Source organism: Pelmatolapia mariae, linkage group LG17 (genome assembly GCF_036321145.2).
Source record: "Pelmatolapia mariae isolate MD_Pm_ZW linkage group LG17, Pm_UMD_F_2, whole genome shotgun sequence".
NCBI classification, from domain to species: Eukaryota; Metazoa; Chordata; class Actinopteri; order Cichliformes; family Cichlidae; genus Pelmatolapia; species Pelmatolapia mariae.
The window spans coordinates 1,469,502-1,492,451 of NC_086242.1; the positions used below are offsets into that span (position 1 = coordinate 1,469,502).

The 22,950-nt window shown below is 37.4% G+C and overlaps 1 protein-coding gene and 1 long non-coding RNA gene across 2 annotated transcripts; both read right to left on the reverse strand.

Moving 5' to 3' along the window:
* Positions 1-14,982: 14,982 nt before the first annotated feature.
* Positions 14,983-16,727, reverse strand: LOC134615866 (receptor-type tyrosine-protein phosphatase C-like). The gene is made up of 4 exons (XM_063460554.1): positions 16,643-16,727; positions 16,283-16,382; positions 16,079-16,110; positions 14,983-15,154 (listed from the first exon to the last, which is right to left on the reverse strand). The coding sequence occupies exons 1-4, from the start codon at positions 16,725-16,727 to the stop codon at positions 15,105-15,107; spliced, it is 267 nt and encodes an 88-aa protein (XP_063316624.1). The 3' UTR covers positions 14,983-15,104.
* Positions 16,728-16,893: 166 nt separating this feature from the next.
* LOC134647130 (uncharacterized) lies at positions 16,894-18,425 on the reverse strand. Its single transcript, XR_010096807.1, has 3 exons — positions 18,348-18,425; positions 17,818-17,964; positions 16,894-16,995 (listed from the first exon to the last, which is right to left on the reverse strand). It is a non-coding gene; the product is annotated as an uncharacterized LOC134647130 (long non-coding RNA).
* Positions 18,426-22,950: the final 4,525 nt, after the last annotated feature.

A 22,950-nucleotide genomic window follows, 5' to 3' on the forward strand; every position in this document is an offset into this window, starting at 1 on the left:
TTGTCTGATTTTAGATCAATTGTGTTAATACAGTCAAAATGAAAACATGACTGTAAATTCAGACACTTGAGGTTGTGCTGAAAACAATGATACCAAACAAGGCAAAGTAAATAGTTTATAAAGGTGAAATGTAGAGGAAACATCAAAAGTAGTTAAAAATGGACAATTATAACCTGGACCCCAGAGGCTTAAACATTTTTTTTTTAAGTAACGCAATAGTTACTTTTCAAGTAATTAATTACTTTCAGAATCTTGTAAATCAGCTACGGTTTTGAAAAATTAACTAGTAACTATAATTAATTACTTTTTCAAAGTAATTTGCCCAACACTGGTAACAGCCACTAAATGTTTGGTTTACTCACTTGCTTCAAGTTCCATGTCGTCATTCACGTCACTGTGGAAGAAAGATAAGAAAGGATTATGTTTATAATAGATGCATCACTGTGCCTCTGCTCTACAGTAAATCTAAATTAATAATGTCACATGCCTTTACTAGTAATGAAAAATAAAGTGAAAGTCAGAAATGTGTAGAAAAACACTCGTGGACTTTACTTTGTGGACTTTCTGAGCTTCTGAATGTAGAACTTGTAGGTGACAAAAAGCAGAGCCACAGACGTGAGGATGACGAGGAAGACACGAAACCCAGTAACAGCTTTGTTGTTGTCTGTAAAATAATATTAAAAATTACATTTAAGTGAAAGATAAAATTTATAGAAATATGTGTGCTTAAAATGAGACGAAGCATTTATGTCAGTAAACTGTATCATGAATGAAAACAGGACGTACAGAAAGTATCAGTTTGACGTATTTCAGGGTCACTCTCATAGTGTCCGTTGAAAGTCGTCAACTTTAAAGACAAAATGTCAGTTCATTGTGAATTACAACATTCAGGAGTCTAAAATAATATTTATAAGTATAATAATTTATTTATGAAACCAAAAATGTTGGATTTAACAAACCTTCACTTTGTAGCTCGTAGAGTAGCTCAGATCTTTGAATTCGACTTCATATTTTTTACCTTCTAGCTCCTTCTTTGTCACTTCCTTATCATCAGCTGTACTTAGTCGTATTATATATTTTTCCTCAGGTCAGTTGAACGTAGAGGATCTGTGCCAGCTTACTTTGATCGTATTATGTTCATTAACATGTAATTTCAGGTCAGTGACTTTAGCAGGTGCTGTAAGAGAAATTTAAAGGAAGCCATATTTTAAAGTAAAACACTGACAGACCTGCAGCCCTTTGCTGCGTGTCCTTCCTGTTTATCTTCACTGCTCAAATATCCAGTGAGAAATAAATTCTAACATTATGTAATAAAAAAGTTTGATTACTTACTTCCAACCTTAGTTTTCACATCAACTTCACCCCCAGTGGAAACTTGAATCTTGTTGTTGTATTTGGCTCGGACTCCACATTTATAACCAGTGTATGGAATCAATCCAGTAATAACACACGTTCCTCCATCAGGACTTGTGGCTGTAACTGTAACATAATTTCCATGAAGCATGTGAAGTGTTTAGAGATTTAAATCAACATCATCATGTACAGAAACTTTAAATGACAAATGTCAGGTTAAAGTTTCACAAACATACATCAGCTGGTAGTTCTGTCTGTCAGCTGATCCATAAACTGGCACAAACCTGTTTCACTTACAGTCTGTGTTCCTGCTGACATAAAGCACTGATGCTACAAGCTTCTCATAGAAACTACGTACATGTTAGAAACCAACAGACTGAGAAACTGTTTATGTTGCTTTTTATAAAGAGAATTAAATTTCAGACATCAGATTTTACCTTCAAACAGCTCAAAGCTTCTCATCATTTCTTCTGTGTGAAAAAGTGAACTCGACTCTGATGTTTCAGTGTTTATTCTGTTTTATATTTGCTATTTATTTTAATAACTGTGTATTTATTCACACCCAGTCAGAGGTTTGGCTTTTTCACCTACAGTCAAACATCATGAACATAAACACATAAGCAGAGAAGTCGTCTCACTCACCTGGTTTTTGATCATCTTTCTGACAAATGCAGTCATAAGAAAGCTTATGAAGGAGGGGAAGGACCTGTTGACAGTTCTTACTGGTTGTTTTCCAGCTGAGCTCAATGGAAGTATTGGATGAAATTATGTTTGTGTTGATTATTGTAAGATCTGTTGGAACAAAGTAAACATCAGTAACAGTGAATGAAGTTTCCTTTGCTTCACTCTAAACTGTGTGAGAATAAAAGCTTTTATTTTGATGAGCTAAAGGAAATATAAACTCACCACAATCAACCCTGACGTGGACAGATGGAGTCGTCTTATTCATGCTGGTGTTGTTCTGTAAGATCAGACCAGTACAGCTGTAGTCTGTGAACGGCTCCAGCTCAGACAGTTTCACAACATCAGCTTTGTGATTTTCTGAGGAGACACAAAGATGACATCATTGTTGTTCCTCAGTGTGTGAACGTTCATCCTTTGGGTTTAGACTCAAATGTTTAAAGAAAATTTGAAGAAAAAAAAAAACTCAGAACAGATTCACAGAGAGCACTAAGCGCTCGCATCTCTGACACTCATATAGTTTGCACTTACCTGAACAGGTATAACTAACTGAGAGGTTTTTAAACTTTGGTAATGTTGTGGTAATTTCTGCAGGAAGTCCAGTGGGTTTAATCTGCTGTATTTCACTGGGATTTAAGAAATCTGTAGAAAATATGAAAAAACAGCTACATGATTAATAAGTTTCTGCCCATCAGGTGTAAGAATAGATTATCGTAGTGTTAGGGATTTAGTTGCTGCTAAACATTCACACACAGAGCACATAGAACTGCGACAACAGGTCAGAGGTCTATGTGAGAAGCAGAGAGGACAGAGCTGCCGTTAGTGGGATAAGGAGTTGGTAACCCAAAGAAGGAGAACACAGTGTGTGAAGGAGTGGGCAGCGAGGACACAAGATAGGGAGGCAGGAGACAGAGAGGGCATTAGCAGACACCTAGTTTTGAGAGACAAAGGTTGTTGATTTCTGTGTATCAGTGTGTGCTGCTGGGACTGCCCCAGTGGATTTTGATGTTGGATGCTGAGCTATGAAAATACCCATAAAATTAATTGATTGTTTATTTTGAGAAAAAAACAGGAATGGGATATTACACTGTTTTATGATGCATTATACTGCTGAACTGCAGAACATACTGCACGGGAGCTTCTCCCTCATCTCACACAGGATCAGAAAAACAGGACGCCAAGGTTGTAACTGAAGCTCACTGAGAGAATGTGAATGCTTAGTTTGGAGGGGGCGAAGCTATAAGAATGTGAGAAACGGTCAGACACTTCGAGATCTGCTGACCACCCTCCTGTGCACATCTCCCGTCCGGACGTTTGTAATGCTCAAAGTGTTTTATGGAAAGTGTTGTTCTTCCTTCAACCTGAAGATCAAAGAGTTGTTGTTTTTAACACAGGTCATCCTGTATATTAAGCTATAGCTCACATCTCTGATTCACACCTCAATATTTTGTCTCCTTTTTTGTCTTCATGCATTTATTTGTACTATTTGTATTTTATCTGTTCTATTTCTATTGTATATACAGTGGGATGTTTGGGCAACCTTGTTAATAGTCATTGTTTTCCTGTATAAATCGTTGGTTGTTACAATTAAAAATGTCAGCTAAATATATCATATAGGAGACACACACAGTGATATTTGAGAAGTGAAATGAAGTTTATTGGATTTACAGAAAGTGTGCAATAATTGTTTAAACAAAATCAGGCAGGTGCATAAATTTGGGCACTGTTGTCATTTTATTGATTCAAAACCTTTAGAACTAATTATTGGAACTCAGATTGGCTTGGTGAGCTCAGTGACCCCTGACCTACATACACAGGTGAATCCAATAATGAGAAAGAGTATTTAAGGGGGTCAATTGTAAGTTTCCCTCCTCTTTTAATTTTCTCTGAACAGTAGCAACATGGGGGTCTCAAAACAACTCTCAAATGACCTGAAGACAAAGATTGTTCACCATCATGGTTTAGGGGAAGGATACAGAAATCTGTCTCAGAGATTTAAGCTGTCTGTTTCCACAGTTAGGAACATATTGAGAAAATGGAAGACCACAGGCTCAGTTCAAGTTAAGGCTCGAAGTGGCAGACCAAGAAAAATCACGGATAGACAGAAGCAACGAACGGTGAGAACAGTCAGAGTCAACCCACAGACCAGCACCAAAGACCTACAACATCAGCTTGCAGCAGATGGAGTCGCTGTGCATCGTTCAACCATTCGATGCACTTTACACAAGGAGATGCTGTATGTGAGAGTGATGCGGAGGAAGCCTTTTCTCTGCCCACAGCACAAACAGAGCCGCTAAAGCACATTTGGACAAGCCAGCTTCATTCTGGAATAAGGTGCTGTGGACTGATGAAACTAACATTGATTTATTTGGGCATAACAAGGGGCGTTATGCATGGAGGAAAAAGCACACAGCACTCCAAGAACAACACCTGCTACCTACAGTAAAATATGGTGCTGGTTCCATCATGCTGTGGGGCTGTGTGGCCAGTGCAGGGATTGTAATCTTGTCAAAGTTGAGGGACACATGGATTCCACTCAGTATCAGCAGATTCTGGAGCCCAATGTCCAGGAATCAGTGACCGGGGCTGGATCTTTCAACAAGACAACGACCCGAAACACTGCTCAAAATCCACTAAAGCATTCATGCAGAGGAACAAGTACAACGTTCTGGAACGGCCGTCTCAGTCCCAGACCTGAATATTATTGAACATCTGTGGTGTGAGTTAAAGAGAGCTGTCCATGCTCGCAAGCCATCAAACCTGAATGAACTAGATGTTTTGTAAAGAGGAATGGTCCAAAATACCTTCAACCACAATCCAGACTCTCACTGGAACCTACAGGAAGCGTTTAGAGGCTGGAATTTCTGCAGAAGGCGGATCTACTAAATATTGATTTCATTTCTTTTTTTGTGGTGCCCAAATTTATGCACCTGCCTGATTTTGTTTAAACAATTATTGCACACTTTGTGTAAATCCAATAAACTTCATTTCACTTCTCAAATATCACTGTGTGTGTCTCCTATATGATATATTTAACTGACGTTTTTAATTGTAACAACCAATGATTTATACAGGAAAATAATGACTATTAACAAGGTTGCCCAAACTTTTGCATCCCACTGTATTAATCAGCATCTTTGTAAGAACCTGCCAAATTAACAAAGTATGTTTGTCAATAAAAATTAGTCAGTTAACCCTCTGGGGTCAACGGATGCACCAGCGAGTCAAAATCACATGACCAATTTAAGACGGCACAGCTACAACATGCAGCAACTCAAGAGTCTCCATTTCAACTTGGGTCGAAAGTGCGGACCTCAAACTATATATCAGTTTTTGAATTGTGTCGATGGGCCACGTAAAACCAGAGTTATTATTAAAAAAAATACACGCAATGTTTTTTTTCTGAACAAAACAGTGGGAAGAACGGTAAAAACGGCTTTTTCTACAGACAGCGCTAGCAAACACTCTCCACCTGCGAGTGAAAAAAGAAAAAAAAACACCCCTTCCCTATTGGTGTTAGGGTTTACCATCTCAGCCAATCAAAAAAAAATGATATGGCAACATGTGGCACTTGGTTGTTCAGGGAGAAGGGGAAGTTTTAGTAGTGACACCTGTGATGGAAAGTGGGCGAGCGAAAGAAAGAGAGAGAGCCAGTTTTCATATGTGAGACATTAGCGACGTTTAGCGTGTTTGGAGGCTGTAGTTAGTGTGTTGTGTAGTTATTGTTTTGTATTGTGTGTCAGTTATACTGCTCAGTGTCACATTTGCTCCAAAAAAGCCGTCAAAGGCAGATTCCAGTGTAAACGCTGTTCCCACATGGAAAACAGGATTGATGATACACCTCCTGCTGTCAGACCTGCAGGGTTTATCCCTGTGCTGTTCTCCTCTGTCTTATACTGAACACAAACTATTTTTTTGGACTGGCACAAATAATTTGTGTGCCTTCTAATTTGATGCAGCACACCTGATTGTTCTGGAAATAGATTTAAATGGTTATTTAAATCTATTTACATTTTTAGGTAAATAGTACCATATAACTTTGTTGTTTGCAAAACTTGTGCATAGTTTTTTAGAAATGTACAATTTCTATTTGCATTTCAAGTTATGGAAATTTCATTAAACATGTTTGTGGGTTTTACAGTAAAAAATATAACTTTTTCTACTTGGATTTTGAATTTCTTGTCTGAATTTAGATCAATTGTGCTAATATAGTATGCCAAAATGAAAAAATAACTCAAATTTCAAATATTTGAGGTTGTGCTGAAAATAATGATACCAAACAAGGCAAGATAAACAGTTGTTAAAGGTGAAATAGGTAAAATCAAAAGTAGTCAAAAACGGCCAATTATACCCTGGACCCCAGAGGGTTAAACTTTTTATCTCAGAAAGTTTCTTCATGCAGATTTTAACAATGGCCCAGTTTCCAATAAGGTAAAATGCATTCTGTGCAATTACTGTAAAAAAAATACTTTGGCTGACTTCATGGCAAATTTAGAGAGAAATGCAGGAAACCAACATCAGTTTTTGCAAATATATAAGAAAAATGATCTTTTAAGTTGATACTCACACTGTGGAGTCTCAGCGGTCGTCATGGTGACTAAATGTTGTGTTTAAATTAGATCAAGAAAGAAGAAAAATTATTTGATTATCCAGTGTAAAATCATAGAGCTTGTGTTCACTGCTCCATCCGGGGATGTTTAAAGGTTGGTAAAAAGTTCCTCTCCAGGTTTGCTAGCAAAGGTTCAGCTGTCTGCTCCTGTTTGCTCATTTTCTCTGTATTATTGTACAGCAGCCTGTAAAACTATGGAGGACCACAAGAGCCACGCGCATCGAAATAAAAAATTCTGTGCTTAATTTTAATAAACTGATTTTTAAAACACCCTGAGGCAACTGCTGTTGTGAGTTTGTGCTATATGAAAAAATGTTAAAATAAAGAATATATATATATTTAATCATATCCAATGCTTATAATCAGAGCTGAGTGGTGAAGTGGACACATAAGTGTTCCACTAAAAGTTATAAGTCATCGTTCTGTGTTGTGAACTAAAGCCGTTTTTATCACAAAGAGACGGAGACACAGAGCTGGTCTGGTGTAGAAGTTTTAATCTTCTGTAGTTTCTTTATGACATCGTCAAACACAATCTGTATCAAAGTTTGATGTTTTATTAAAGCTCAGTAAAAGTCACCACTTTTACAGTTCTTATCTGAGGTTTGGGCAGGAAGAAAGTTCTGAAATTAAGATGGAAATGGAGTCGGCCCGTGCACTTTTTATTTTCATGTCTTATGTTTTTCTTTAAATGTTAGTACATTTATCTCACACTTTCATCTTCAAACATCATCAAAAATCTGATTGCATCTGCGATATTTTGCAATACCACCTTAAAATATAAATATTTTCCCCATATTATACTATAAATTACTTTATAAAACAAAAAATGCAGACAAATTACAAATATTTTTACTGCACCACGTTCTGCATCAGATTTGGTATCAAATAATAAAGTGTACTCACAGTTTGTCACAACAAGGCAAGGCAAGGCAAGGCAAGTTTATTTATATAGCACAATTCAACAACAAGGTGATTCAAAGTGCTTTACAGAGACATTAAAAACAAAAACAAATAAAAAGCACGATTTAAAATTGATTAAGACAAGCAAACAAACAAACAAACAAACAAACAAACAAAACAGTATTTAAAATCAAAAATCAAAACAGTAGATAAAATCAGAACAGTAGATAAAATCAGAACAGTAGATAAAGTCAGTAGTTAAAATGTAAGTTTTGAAATTTAAGCTTAAAAGTGTGGATTTGGTGCTTTATTCAAAAGCAGCTGAGAATAGGTGAGTCTTCAACCTGGATTTAAATAAACTGAGTGTTTCAGCTGATCTGAGGCTTTCTGGGAGTTTGTTCCAGATATATGGAGCATAAAAGCTGAATGCAGCTTCTCCGTGTCTGGTTCTGACTCTGGGAACTGATAAAAAACCGGATCCAGATGACCTGAGGGATCTGGAAGGTTCATACTGGGTCAGGAGGTCACTGATGTATTTTGGTCCTAAACCATTCAGAGCTTTATAAACCAGCATCAGAACTTTAAAGTCTATCCTCTGACGGACAGGCAGCCAGTGTAAAGACCTCAGAGCTGGACTGATGTGGTCCACTTTTTTGGTCTTAGTGAGGACTCTAGCAGCAGAGTTCTGAATGAGCTGTAGTTGTCTGACTGATTTTTTAGGTAGACCTGTAAAGATGCTGTTACAGTAATCAAGCCTGCTAAAGATGAATGCATGGACTAGTTTTTCCAGGTCGTGTTGAGACATCAGAGGATTCCTGCCCAGAGCAGCAGCACGCAGAGACAGAAGGCTGCCATATTCAGCGGTTGAGCTTCATATGTGTACAGAAATAAGTGCAAACCACAGAAAGATATTCACACAGAAGCTGCCCCTCCTCTTAATATACATGCTGAAAAAAAGAACCACTGAAACTTTAAACATTGCATCTACTTTTTTCATACGAAGCTTTGAAACAAATGCTGCGTGCTGTGCAGCTCAGTTTGTATCTCAGATTAAGTTTGACATCATTCCAGGATGTTTTCCACCTGACTTTATTTTGACCACAAGATTTTACTTTAAAGAAGAATCTAGCATCTTTAATTTTTAAAGTTTAAGAGAAAAAAATCTGCTTTGTCCTCTAAAAAAATGTTGACTTTTTAAAATCAGGATATTTACTGTCGCTGACTATGCAGATACAGACACGGCCTCCTCGACCAATTAGATGAGGAGTTACAGGTGTTGTGGGCTCACCGGAAGAATTAAGGGTGACTGAAGCACTCAGACAGTGTCACAGACTGTGTGGGAGTGGGAAGGACGGCCGGAGTGCAAACACGGAAGGAGACGGAACCGAGTTTAAACACAAGGTGAACCTTTTATTATAGGTTTGACTTTATTTGACAGTAAGAGCTGGAATATTTCACTTGTAAGGATCGCCATCTAGCTGTTCCATCATAACTGTTTGTATGTTCATCCAAGTATTTGTTTCTGCCTAAAAGTAACTGATTAAAGACAGCTGCACTTATGTAGACGTGCACTGAAAAACAGTCTGTTTAAATTTTAATAACAAACTCAATGAAATCATTGAAATACTTATTGTTTAGTAATAGAACAGGTGATTATCACGAGGAGGTATGGGCTCAAAATGTGGTCATAAATATTTTGTACTTGTAAATCAGTTTTGTACTTGTAAATCAGGATTTGTATGTGTAAAAAGAATTTGTGTGTGTGTGTAAAAAAGATTTGTGTGTGTGTAAAAAAAGATTTGTATGTGTAAAAAGAATTTGTGTGTATGTGTAAAAAAGATTTGTGTGTGTGTGTAAAAAAAGATTTGTATGTGTAAAAAGATTTGTATGTGTAAAAAGAATTTGTGTGTGCGTAAAAAAGATTTGTGTGTGCGTAAAAAAGATTTGTGTGTGGACTTAGCCAAAAAACCCCTGCAAGTTACAAGTACGAATTTTGACCCTATTTTTCTTCCTTTCATCTGATTGGTCAATGTCATGTCAATCACAAATGTAACAATCCAATCAGAGAACAGATGGGTTTGGCTGTCGGAGGGGCACTTTTTTGAACTGCAGGTCCTTGAAGGGTGATACAGTTTGAAGCTGGAGGATCTCTATATAAATATCCGATAGCAGCTAGGTCCGCTAACTTTCAGCAGCTGTTGAAAGGATAAAGTTGTGGTATGTCAGTGGTTAGAAATACCATCATTACTTTAGGATTAGTTTAACACAAAGTCAGGGCTGACCCGGGACCATTGCTGTGAGTCACAGTGCGCAGCATAAAAGTCCTTTCACATCGGACGCAGGGTGTGCTGCTAATGCTAACTGCTAACTAAAAGCTAAGGATCCAGAATTTGTTGCGCTGGCTGCTGGGCTCTGTGGGTTTTTGCAGCAGCTCTACCTGTACTAGATGCACCTGCTCCTTGTCGTTTCTTTATGTCCTCTACAAGAGTTTCGGGTTTTTTGCTAGTTCTTCAAATGTTCAATAAAAACATGTATGCTAATTCATAATGAAGAAAGCTTTGTAATGAAGACTGTCATTTCCAAAACACTGCCCGCCCCCCGCGGTCCGCAGCGCTGTTGAAAAGGCTGTGGAAGTCCCTGTATTAAGCACGTAGACCTGTGACACAAAAATCACCAAACTCAGACCACAGACTGTTTTCCTTCGTGGTGATGAAGGAAAACGCTGGGTTGGCATGTAAAAGGGCATTTATTCCCTTCAAAGACGTGCAGTTCAAAAAAAGCGCCCCTCCGACAGGCAAACCCATCTGTTCTCTGATTGGATAGTTACATTTGTGATTGACATGACATTGACCAATCAGATGAAAGGAAGAAAAATAGGGTCAAAATGCGTACTTGTAACTTGCAGGGTTTTTTTTGGCTAAGTCCACACACAAATCTTTTTTACGCACACACAAATCTTTTTTACGCACACACAAATCTTTTTTGCGCACACACAAATCTTTTTTACACACACACAAATCTTTTTTTACAAATACAAATCTTTTTTACGCACACACAAATCTTTTTTACACACACACAAATCTTTTTTACACATACAAATCTTTTTTACGCACACACAAATTCTTTTTACACATACAAATCCTGATTTACAAGTACAAAATATTTATGACCACATTTTGAGCCCATAAGGGAGGTGACTGGAGACTTTTCAGAAAGATTACATGTTAGATTTACACTTATGATAGAAATATTACTTCAGTTATGAAAAACACTGCAAAGCCCCAAAATGTAATTTTACAGTTTGTGTCAAGTTTGTTTAAAACAAACAAACTAAAAAATAGAAACAACTTCAAACACAGTTTTTGTCTCTAATTTCCTGCAGGTGGTAAAATGTATCACGTTTGCAGGTTTTTTTTGTTTTTCATTAAATGCTGACGTCTGTGTGGCAGCATGACGGCGGGAGGTTATCTTTGTTTCCTCACAGCAAAACGGTCCTGGTTTAAATCCAGTTTAGTTTCCTTTTTTTCAGTGTCCACATGGGTTCAACAGATTCTAACAGACATGCAGGAGGTTACGTTAATGGGTAAACTGGCCATACTGGACTAAAATCAAACTAAAATTTCAAACATTGTGATTCAACATTTTAGTTATTTGAAATAAAAACATAAATAGACAAGTTTGTTTTAAAGGGTGTCGGCAATGTTTTAATGATGGTTATTCAAAATTCTTCATATTAAGGGGTTAGCACATGTTTACATCTCACTGGTTGTTTTCCAGCTCAACTTAATAGAAGTTTCAGTTTCTTCTGTTTTTCCTCCATCTTTACTGTAACACCTGTTAAAGACAAACAGTGACTGTATCTGTCAGTTTGCATGACATCATCTCGGGAGGAACGCTTTCACTCCTCTCAGGTAAATGAAATGAAACACAGTCAGTGTTGATGAGGAGAGCTGGAGTTATCTTATTTGTGACGATGTTGTGCTCTCCAGTCAGACCAGTTCAGCTGCAAAGGGCTCCAGGTCAGTTAGATTAACCTCCCTCTGTTTACAGTTTTCTAAGGAGACATAAACAATATCTTTTGGGTTTTGACTCAAATGTGGACACATTCAAAAGATTTGAGCTTCTCAGAGAGCGCAGGGCATTCACTCGTCTTACACCAAAAGACCATTCAGATCAGATCATCTTCAAATGTAGCTAAGATGTAAACTTACCACCTGCCAAAGCTTTTACACTGAGACAGAAACACCGGTGTTATTTCTGCAGGAAGAATCTGATGTATTTCACTTGGATTTAAGAACTCTGCACAACATACTTTAAAAAGAAGCAAACCTGATAAAACCTGATTACATTTAAAGCAGGTGGATTTTAAAGTGCAGACAGGCTCTTCTGTGCTAACATTGATGCTTTTGTTGTGACTAAAGGAAGAACACAGGCAGCTTCCTGTAGTGAAGGTTTAGGTCAAACTGAGCAAATGTCCTCATAAGCAGGTCTGACAGGTTTGCTGGGTTTGCTTTTTGTCATTTGGTGTTGATATTGAAGCGCTGATGTCAAACATATCCAGGGATCCAAATAATCTGTGATTTCTACGTCATTTTTATCTGAAATGCACAAATATCACTTTTGAATTAAAATAGAGTAAAACACAAAAACAGGAACCATTTGTACTCACTCATCACAGTTATTAGTTTTATTTTCAGTGCCAATGAATGCAACATTATTCGTTAGTCCTTCTGTTAGCTTGTTGGATTTCTTTGCTGTCATTGACGTACTGAGAGCTAATTTTCTTTCCCGTCTCTGTTCGGCCTTCTTCACCAGGTCTTAGTCACCAGGGGCTGAATCATCAGTGTCATATAATGTTTTAATGATGTTTCTGGATTTTGTCGTGTTAAAGGTAAACACAGTTTGTAAAAATCTTTGATTGTGAGTAGATGGCAGTTGAGATGGCTGTGGGTGTGGGAGCTGCTGTTGAAGCAGTAGCTGCTGCTGTGGTGAGGAGGTGACAGATGTGGTGCAGAATGAGAAAATCTTCAGTTAGTGCTATTTATATATAATAAGAGATAAATAAAGATAAGGTGGAGTGTAAGAACAGATCATGATGTACAGCACAGATGGAGGCTGATTTGGTGGCCAGAGGATCCATCAAAGAGTGACACACTTACATGTACCTCTGTTAGACAGCAGGAGCAACACAGGCCTCCTTACTGTTACTGATCACCGTCCCATTTTATTACCATACAAACTTCCAACACTTTAAAATGCTGCTGAATGGCCCTGGGTAAGCAACTGCTTTCTTTGTCTTACTACAAAAAGATGTTTTGATTTTACAAACCTGTTCTGCACTCATGTCACCAACAAAAGGAAAAAAGAAGAAAATACTCGCGGCTCTGCCTCAAAGCAACATTTCTGGAGGTTGGATGGAGGAAATCATGGTTTGCACATGGCTGCTGAACACAGCTGGAACGATGAACCTGGAACTTCAATGTGAAGTTACAAGACTTCAGCTTCCTGTTTATTCCTGTTTGAAACAAACTGAATAATAAAACCTCGTTTCTAAATGAATTTGATAAAACTTAATTTAAATATGCAATAATTTTGCTATAATTCTCTTTTGCCCAGTCTCAGTCTTTTCTTTTCTTTTTCTTTCACTTAATTTTTATTTTATCACTGTTGTACATCAAATTTTGCACTGCCTCACACAAAAAGGCCTTCAGTATGGGCCTGTGCTTCTGTTAACAATGTTATTTTATTATATACTGTTTTTATTTTTATGACTTATACTGCTGATGTAACACAGAATCAATAAAGTATCAGATTTAAAAAATATTTTATTATTAAACAAATAAAAAAATTTTTTTTTATTATATAAATAAATATTAGCTCCATAATTAAGACTGAAAAATACTTGACAAAGGATGATTAAGTTGATGTGCTTTATACACTTATTTAGAATATTTCCCAGCAGGTCTTGGTGGTTATCAGGACAGATGCCCTGTTTGTCTCCTATTGTTGACTCATGAACACTGCAGCTGTTCAGATGTTCAGGTCACTTCTGAGGAGGCTGTTACTGTTACTGTTGTGGGTTTTCTCTATTTGTGAATACAGGAAATGACTGAATGAGCCTCTGCACACTAACAGACAGGCTCACGAAGGCTTGTTGAAATCTTTTAGCGTGCTCCATTTTCTCAGGTTGATTCTTTTAAGTGATTCAGCTGGTCTGGCAGTAATCAGATGTGGGCGGGGCTAGTGAACCTGAACTTAGCTTTCCAGGAAATTATTAATTAATGGGGGGATTACTGCTCGACATAGGTTTGATTGGCAGGTCTGGATGCCTTTTTTCCCTTAATAAATAAAATCATCATTTAAAAAGTGAATTTCATATTTGCGCTTTGTTGAATATTAAAATTTGTTTGATCTTAAACATGTAAGTGTGATAAATTTCCCCCCTTTTTAAGTCCACAAAACCCACCTCTTCAAGACAGCCTGCTCTAACGTCTCCATGCTCTTAAACTTTCTTTTATTATTGTGTTTATTTCCTGGTTTCATGCTTGTCTTATTTGCTCTGTACAGTCTCCTTGGGTGTTTTGAAAGTCGCTTTAAAATAAAATGTATTATTATTATTATAAATATGCAAAAACTAAGAAAACGTAATACTTGACTGTCAGTTTTCACAAACTGAAACTTTGTTTACAGAAAGTCAGATTTCCGCTTTGCTACCTCGAACAGGAAACTTCGATCTAAACCACAAAGTTTTCTTTTAATTTTCAATTAGTCGATGTTAATGTCAGCCTCAATACTGAGTGTTAATAATAAATACATATTCAGATGAATTTAGTGCTTTCAGTGGCTTTTAAATGCATTCACTGTATCATACTGTTCATGATAGTGTCCATCACTGTCACATATATTCCATCAGCTCATATTATTATTACAATTTATAACACAAGTGATTATCATAACTTTTAGGCACAGAACAGTTACAGCTGCTCGTTTTTTATAGAGAATTTGCTTTTTTGTGATTTCTATATTTCAGATCTAGAACTGAAACTTCATCTTATCAAGTTTATTAATGTAAAAAAATAAAAAGCTATTTTAGGCTGGTGTAAAATATGAGCTCAGAGTCAGAACTGATATTTTGTCATTAAAAAAAAGTTTGTTCGTGTGTAGTGAAGCTGCTGCTGCTGGAATAATTTAGGCTGAGTTTCTGGTGACTTCAAGGTAAATCTGAACAACGTTAAATAATCAACAACACCTTCATATATTATTATGTATTATTATCTTTACATTTATTTACCTGCAATCTAACGGTGACTGAAAACAAAACAAAAACCCCCCAAATAGGTTGTATACAAACATTAAAAATGCACTATAAAAATATTATTTCAATAATTAATAGTTTATTTAATTAAAAAAACATCATATTGGAGCTTTGGGCTTAATGTAAACAAAATAAGTAGTTTTTTATTGCTAAAATGGAAAAATGACCAAATGAAGACTGAACAACTTAAATAATAAACATAAAGAGTTTATGGAGATTTAGTTTGATGCTCCGCGATGTTCTTGGTTACTGAGCTTCTTTATGACGCCACCCAGGAGGTCGTGTGTTCATGTAAACTGTGATAAGACAAAGGAAACAACGATAAACATGACACAGCATCAAACCACAGCACGATTATGAAACATAACTGCTCCTGCAACTTCTGCTGCAACCAGTTTTATTATACTTATAGTAACTAAAACTAAACTAAAAAAATTAACACGGTATGATGAAACATTTTAGTTAGCCAGTTTAAAAATATCTGCAAAATCAAACCAACTAAAATAATGTTGTGACCTGTTGAAACTATTTAAAATAAAATGAATGTACAGCAGGGATGTCCCACTCCAGAGCTGCTGTCCTGCAGCTTTTAGATGCATCCCTGCTCCAACACAGCTGAATCAAATGGATGGATTATCTGTTCAGCATGCCATCAAGTTTGGCAAAGGCCTGATAACAAACCATTCATTTGATGCAGATGTGTTTAGGATGCATCTAAAAGCTGCAGGACAGCAGCTCTCGAGGACGAGTCAGAGACTCTTGGTTTACAGGAAATGGTCTCAGTTTGAGTCTTTGTAGTTTGGGGAAAACACAACAAACCTGATGAGGCTTTGGTACAGATGCTTTAAGACGGGACATTTAGATTTATGTGAGTGAAGTGCTTTAACAAAGGGTTGTGTTTTTATGGAAACATCAAATTATCTATACCTATATTTCCTAAATCTGTGTAATAATTAAAAAGAGAAAAATTAACAACTAAAAACTAAATTCAAACTAAATATTTGAAATCAATAAAAACGAGACTGAAAGCAAAACTACTCCTGAAACTAAATGAAGGTAAAGAGAATTTAAAACAGAAGGACACAATTATAAAATAAATAAAAAATAAAAAAAATAATTTTAAACCAATATAAGACTCTTTACAACTACAAATAGTTACAATGTACCAAAGTATTAACATTTACATAGTTCATGGTAACAGCAGCTAAATATCTACATACTTGCTTCCGGAGCCACATTTTCATCCACGTCACTGTGGAGAGAAGATTTACTTAACAGTTAACATCCCACTGTGTAAAAACCGAATATAACTCATCACCATAGATAAATGTCCTCTATAATAAATTGAAATTCATTTACAACAAACAGTTTTATCATTAATAACAGATGAATATAAACTAACGATGTTGGATGCAGGCCTTTACCTCCTACGCTTTCTGAGCTTCCTGTAGCACACGCAGGCCACCAGAAGCAGAGCGGCGGATATGAGGAAGATCAAAAAACCAATGACAGCTTTGTCATTGTCTGAAAACAGGTTCAAACAATATCAAACAGTGGCTTTAATATTCAAGATACAAAGAAGTTATGTTACCCAGCACACTGAAGTTATTTATGCTTTATTTCATTGTGTGAACAGTACAGCGAGTGCTGGCTTTGGGTTCACTTTCCTGTGTGTGTGTGTGTGTGTGTGTGTGTGTGTGTGTGTGTGTGTGTGTGTGTGTGTGTGTGTGTGTAACGTGTAAACTGATTTATCCAACAAACTGTGTCATTGAATCCATACTTACAGCGAGTGTGAGCAGTTTCTCTGCCGGGTTTGCTTTCAAAGTATCCGTTGAAAACAGTCACCTGTAAATACAGATGTTTATTCATAAGAAATTACACCATTATAATAAAGCAGCCATAAAATAATCATATACTAAAATACAAACCTCCACTGTGTATTCTGTAGAGTAGCTCAGATCCTTGAATTCAAACTTACAATCTGTTTTATTCTGTTTGTTTTCACCACCAGGATGAAGACGTGCTATGAATCTTCTTTTTTCTTTTGGTCCATTAATGTTGTCTCCATGGTGACACTCTACTTTAATCACATTATTCTCTGGCACAGTTACAGTCACTTTAGAGGGCCCGTCGGGTACTGTAAGGAAATGAAAACAGGGATCATAGTTTTAATATTATTTTTTATGTCCATCAGCAATGAGACAAAACATGTGAAAGTAAATATGTTTATGTTTGCAATGTTAAAACAATTCATAATAGAAATTATGATTTTTTTAAAATTGTCTTTAAATGATTATTGAAGAATAAATTTATCATTTTGTTTTCATGGAGCCCAGTTTACATTTTATTTACAGATATGTAACTTTAAAAAACAAACTGTGTGAAAGCAGAAAACATGTGAATGAACTTCAGTTATCTCTTAATATTAAACACATTTTCCCACCAGAATAATATGAACGAGTAAAGAAAATGAACAAACTGACAAATTTCTATAAATCCCAGAGAATAAGACTCTGAGTCAGCGCTGCTTAAACGACTGAACGTCTATAATTACTGTTACGTTTCTTCACTGATGACTCAGCAAGTTTCAATGTTCACTGTAAAGTTTCAGAGTCTGATTTACAAAATGCATTTTCTAAGTTAATATGAGGGATGTTCTCTGTTTCATGACATTTATCTTAAAAGAACATATAAATTATATTAGTTATGATTTGAAAAATAACATTTGTTTCAAATCCTTGACTAAAATAAATGAGCTCTTGAGTTTATTTTTCTTGAAAACATCATTTTGTAACTATATTTTCTGGAGTGCTGTTCACCACCATGTTCACCAAAGTCTTCATGTTGTGTTTTAGAATGATATTAATAAAAATAAAGCTAAACAAAGTTTGATTTTGATAAATTCAAGGTACAGATTTATTATGAGGTGTAATTCTGAATATTTTGTTTGGTAACTTACCTCCAGGGTCAGTTTTCAGTGTAACTTCCTTTTTATTGGAAACTGTCTTGCCGTTGTATTTGGGTTGGACTCCACAGGTATAATCAGTGAATGCTTCGAGTCCAGTAAAATCACATGTTCGTCTATCAGACTGAAGCTCTGTGTTTCCTGTAACATAATGTTCATGAACTCTTTGTGGTTTTAAATCAGCAGGTCCAGCTAAAGAGACTTCAGGTGACTTTAGTTGACCTGCTGGCTTTAGTAAACACGACAACGACATGAGCAGCAGACTGAACATAACAGGTTGGAGATCTCAGTATAATAATGCAGTGACATATCATTATTTTGGATCATATTTCATGTGTTTAGTGATGGGTGTTAAATTTCCAGTAGTTATATTTACTAAATTATTAGCTCAAAATATAAACACTTCTATAGATTTTAATGATCAAATAAGCGGATCTTTTGTTAAAAATAAACAAAAACAAAACAAATACATGTTAATATAAGATAATTATAAAATGTAAGTGAATCTAAATGATCAGACTTACCTTTTTTATCATTGCGAGAACAACTGCAGTCATATAAAAAATTGTGAAGGACATCGTTACATTTCTTACTGGTTGTTTTCCAGCTCAGTTTAATGGAAGTATTGTCTGTTTTTGTCTCCAAGTTTATTGTAAGATCTGTTGAAACAAACAGTAACAGTGAAGCACCTGTTAGTTTGTGTCACTTCAAACTATCTGAGGAGGAAAAGCTTTGATTCCTCTGAGGTAAGTTAAATATCAACACACCACAGTCAGTGTTAAGGTGGACGGGTGGAGTTGTGTAAGTTGTGGGGATGTTGTTGATGAAGATCACACCAGTACATCTGTAGTTTCTGAAGGGCTCCAGCTCAGACAGCTCCAGTTTGTTCATTTGACCAGGTTTGTCTTTTTCTGATGAGAAACAAAGACGACATCATTTTTTGTACCACAGTGCATGCAGCAGTTAATCTTTGGTTTTATATTCAAATGCAGAATACAAAATAAAACAAATTCACAAAGAGCACAAAACACTCAATCCTCTGACAGCAGAAGAGCTTTCAGATCAAATATACTTACAATGAAGCTGATATTCCACTTACCTGAACAAGTGTAATAAACTGAGAGATTTTTACACTCTGATATTTTTGGTAACATTGGATCAATTTTTGCAGGAAGTCCAATTGAACCATTTTGCTTTATTTCAGTTAAATTATATAAATCTGTGGAAAAAAACATCACTGAATTATCTTCATATTATAAGCAAATGAATTTTAATGTAAAGGTAACTTTTTCTGTACAAACCAACAATGATGTTTTTGGTGATATCAAATGAAGAATTCACACAGGTTTCTGAAGTGAAGGTTATTTTATAATCAGAGCAGATGTCATTAGTTTGAACACACAATGTATTACTGTCACTGCTGGACTTATTAACTGAAGTTATATTTGGTGGTAATTTTAACGAGCTGATGTCCCAGTTACTCTGGTAGCAAATATGTCCATTTATGTTGCTTTGCCCTGTAATGTCCGTCTCACCTGAAACACACAAATGATGCACAAATATATTTGATATCAAGTCTAGTTTGTTAAACTACAAGAAGGTGAAACAACAATATGAATTATTTGTACTCACTCATTTCTTTTGTTTTAGTTTTATTTCCATTGGAGGTACACTGGAGTGTTTTATTGCCATAATTGTATAAAACTTTATGCTCATATTCAGTACAGGGCTTCAGGTGTTGGATGTTGTGTTGACCAGAGCTCTGAAAGTTGGCTTTTTCTTCAATCACTCGTCGACCTCCTTTAACAATAATGTTGTAGTCACCAGGGGGGGAGTTCATCAGGTTAATCTGCAGTCCAAACTGGATGGGTGTGACAGTGTAGGAACCTGAGCACAAAATCAAAGAAATTGTTACATTTTGTTCATTAACATCAATCAGCTGATGAAATGTTTCATCTCAGTCAGTTTGTTCATGCAGATGTTGACCACAGTCCAGCGTTGGCTAAAACTAAAACACAATCTTTACACTCGATAGAAACATAAAGTTTCACTAAGTAAGAAACGCTCGACAGCATCACTAGTGTTTGAAATCAGACGACATCTTTAAACTGACACTCACACTTTGGAGGCTCAGGAGTCGTCTCGGTGGCTGAAACGATGCATTTAAATGAGATCAGAAAAGAACAAAATCATTAGTTTGTGATTATGTAGCATGAATGTGCAACAGCTCAGAGCACCTTACAGGTACTTGTAACTCAGCAGCGCCGTGTTCTTTGTTTATATTCACATGAATGTCATCACTGTATAATAAAGAAACGTCCAACCTGCAGTGGGAGCTGTCACTGTGGTGTCTGTAGGTGAGGCCTGAGAGTCAGATGAGTTGCTGGGTGGAGTGGGTGTGAGTGAGGTCTCATTTGAGGTGTTTGCAGGAGGAGCTCTGGTTGCTGCGTGAGAGCAAGCTGGAGGTCAACTTCAGGCAGAAACACCTAACAGCTAGCAGACTGGTTGTACCTGACATGATGCTAAACTACAAATGTAGGATTTTATCACACAGCTGTGCCAATAATCCATGAAACTATAAACTCGGGCTGAATACATTACCAGACGTGGCAGTTGAATTCACTGATGGACTAACTACTGTAGGACTGGTGGTCGTGCGTGGAAGTGAAGAGTCAGACGACTTGGGTACTGTTTCATTTGTGGCCGTGTGTGAAGATGAGGAGTCAGACGACTTGGGTACTGTTTCATTTGTGGTCGTGCGTGGAAGTGAAGAGTCAGACGACTTGGGTACTGTTTCATTTGTGGCCGTGCGTGGAAGTGAAGAGTCAGACAGCTTGGGTACTGTTTCATTTGTGGTCGTGCGTGGAAGTGAAGAGTCAGACGACTTGGGTACTGTTTCATTTGTGGCCGTGCGTGGAAGTGAAGAGTCAGACGACTTGGGTACTGTTTCATTTGTGGTCGTGCGTGGAAGTGAAGAGTCAGACGACTTGGGTACTGTTTCATTTGTGGCCGGGCGTGGAAGTGAAGAGTCAGACAGCTTGGGTACTGTTTCATTTGTGGCCGTGCGTGGAAGTGAAGAGTCAGACAGCTTGGGTACTGTTTCATTTGTGGTCGTGCGTGGAAGTGAAGAGTCAGACGACTTGGGTACTGTTTCATTTGTGGCCGTGCGTGGAAGTGAAGAGTCAGACGACTTGGGTACTGTTTCATTTGTGGCCGTGCGTGGAAGTGAAGAGTCAGACGACTTGGGTACTGTTTCATTTGTGGCCGTGCGTGGAGGTGAAGAGTCAGACGACTTGGGTACTGTTTCATTTGTGGCCGTGCGTGGAAGTGAAGAGTCAGACGACTTGGGTACTGTTTCATTTGTGGCCGTGCGTGGAAGTGAAGAGTCAGACGACTTGGGTACTGTTTCATTTGTGGCCGTGCGTGGAAGTGAAGAGTCAGACGACTTGGGTACTGTTTCATTTGTGGCCGTGCGTGGAAGTGAAGAGTCAGACGACTTGGGTACTGTTTCATTTGTGGCCGTGCGTGGAAGTGAAGAGTCAGACAGCTTGGGTACTGTTTCATTTGTGGTCGTGCGTGGAAGTGAAGAGTCAGACGACTTGGGTACTGTTTCATTTGTGGCCGTGTGTGGAAGTGAAGAGTCAGACAGCTTGGGTACTGTTTCATTTGTGGCCGTGTGTGAAGATGAGGAGTCAGACGACTTGGGTACTGTTTCATTTGTGGCCGTGTGTGAAGATGAGGAGTCAGACGACTTGGGTACTGTTTCATTTGTGGCCGTGCGTGGAAGTGAAGAGTCAGACGACTTGGGTACTGTTTCATTTGTGGTCGTGCGTGGAAGTGAAGAGTCAGACGACTTGGGTACTGTTTCATTTGTGGCCGTGCGTGGAAGTGAAGAGTCAGACGACTTGGGTACTGTTTCATTTGTGGCCGTGCGTGGAAGTGAAGAGTCAGACGACTTGGGTACTGTTTCATTTGTGGCCTTGCGTGGAAGTGAAGAGTCAGACGACTTGGGTACTGTTTCATTTGTGGCCTTGCGTGGAAGTGAAGAGTCAGACGACTTGGGTACTGTTTCATTTGTGGCCGTGCGTGGAAGTGAAGAGTCAGACGACTTGGGTACTGTTTCATTTGTGGCCTTGCGTGGAAGTGAAGAGTCAGACGACTTGGGTACTGTTTCATTTGTGGTCGTGCGTGGAGGTGAGGAGTCAGACGACTTGGGTACTGTTTCATTTGTGGCCGTGCGTGGAGGTGAGGAGTCAGACGACTTGGGTACTGTTTCATTTGTGGCCGTGCGTGGAAGTGAAGAGTCAGACGACTTGGGTACTGTTTCATTTGTGGTCGTGCGTGGAAGTGAAGAGTCAGACGACTTGGGTACTGTTTCATTTGTGGCCGTGCATGGAGGTGAGGAGTCTGAAACAATTTTCATTCCAAGAAAAAGAAATCAGCATGACATAAAGATGTTAGCTGTAACTGTAGCAAATGTAAAATGTTCTGACTGTAACATTTTCACTCTAACAGTCGTGTTTCATGTTGTTAGAAAGATGCTGTGATACTTGTCTTCCCCTCTTTTACGTCACTGCTATCCCATTTCCTATGCTAGCAAATTAAACACAGTCATATTAAAAACTAATTATTGTTTTAAAAAACAAAAAAAAATGATCTAAGGATAAGAAGTCACAGCTTAATGTAAAAGATGGATCAATGAATAAGTTGAAAAATGTTTCCAGAAACATGTTTTATAGACAATAAAAGACTAACTGTTATTTTTTACTTTCACTGATGACAGCAGAGTTTATGAGTCACATATTGGATAATCAGTGACTTCATGTTACATGTTACATGCAAATTTGGTCTAAATCCAACAACAGAGAGCTGCTGCTCTGATTTAACTGTTATGCTCTAATTTTACAGACTCACTGCACTTGAACTCAAACGCATCAAAATTAAATTACAAGGAAACTGGTCTAAATTCAAATTCAATGTGCTGGGACCTCGGGAAAAAGAAAGTATGGAAAATAGACATTATGTGCAAAGCTATGAATTATTACACATAATTATGTTAACAACAGCTTAAAAACAGGCAAGAAATACATGGAAAATGGTTGGTATGCAGCTGTCAAGGTCCCGGCT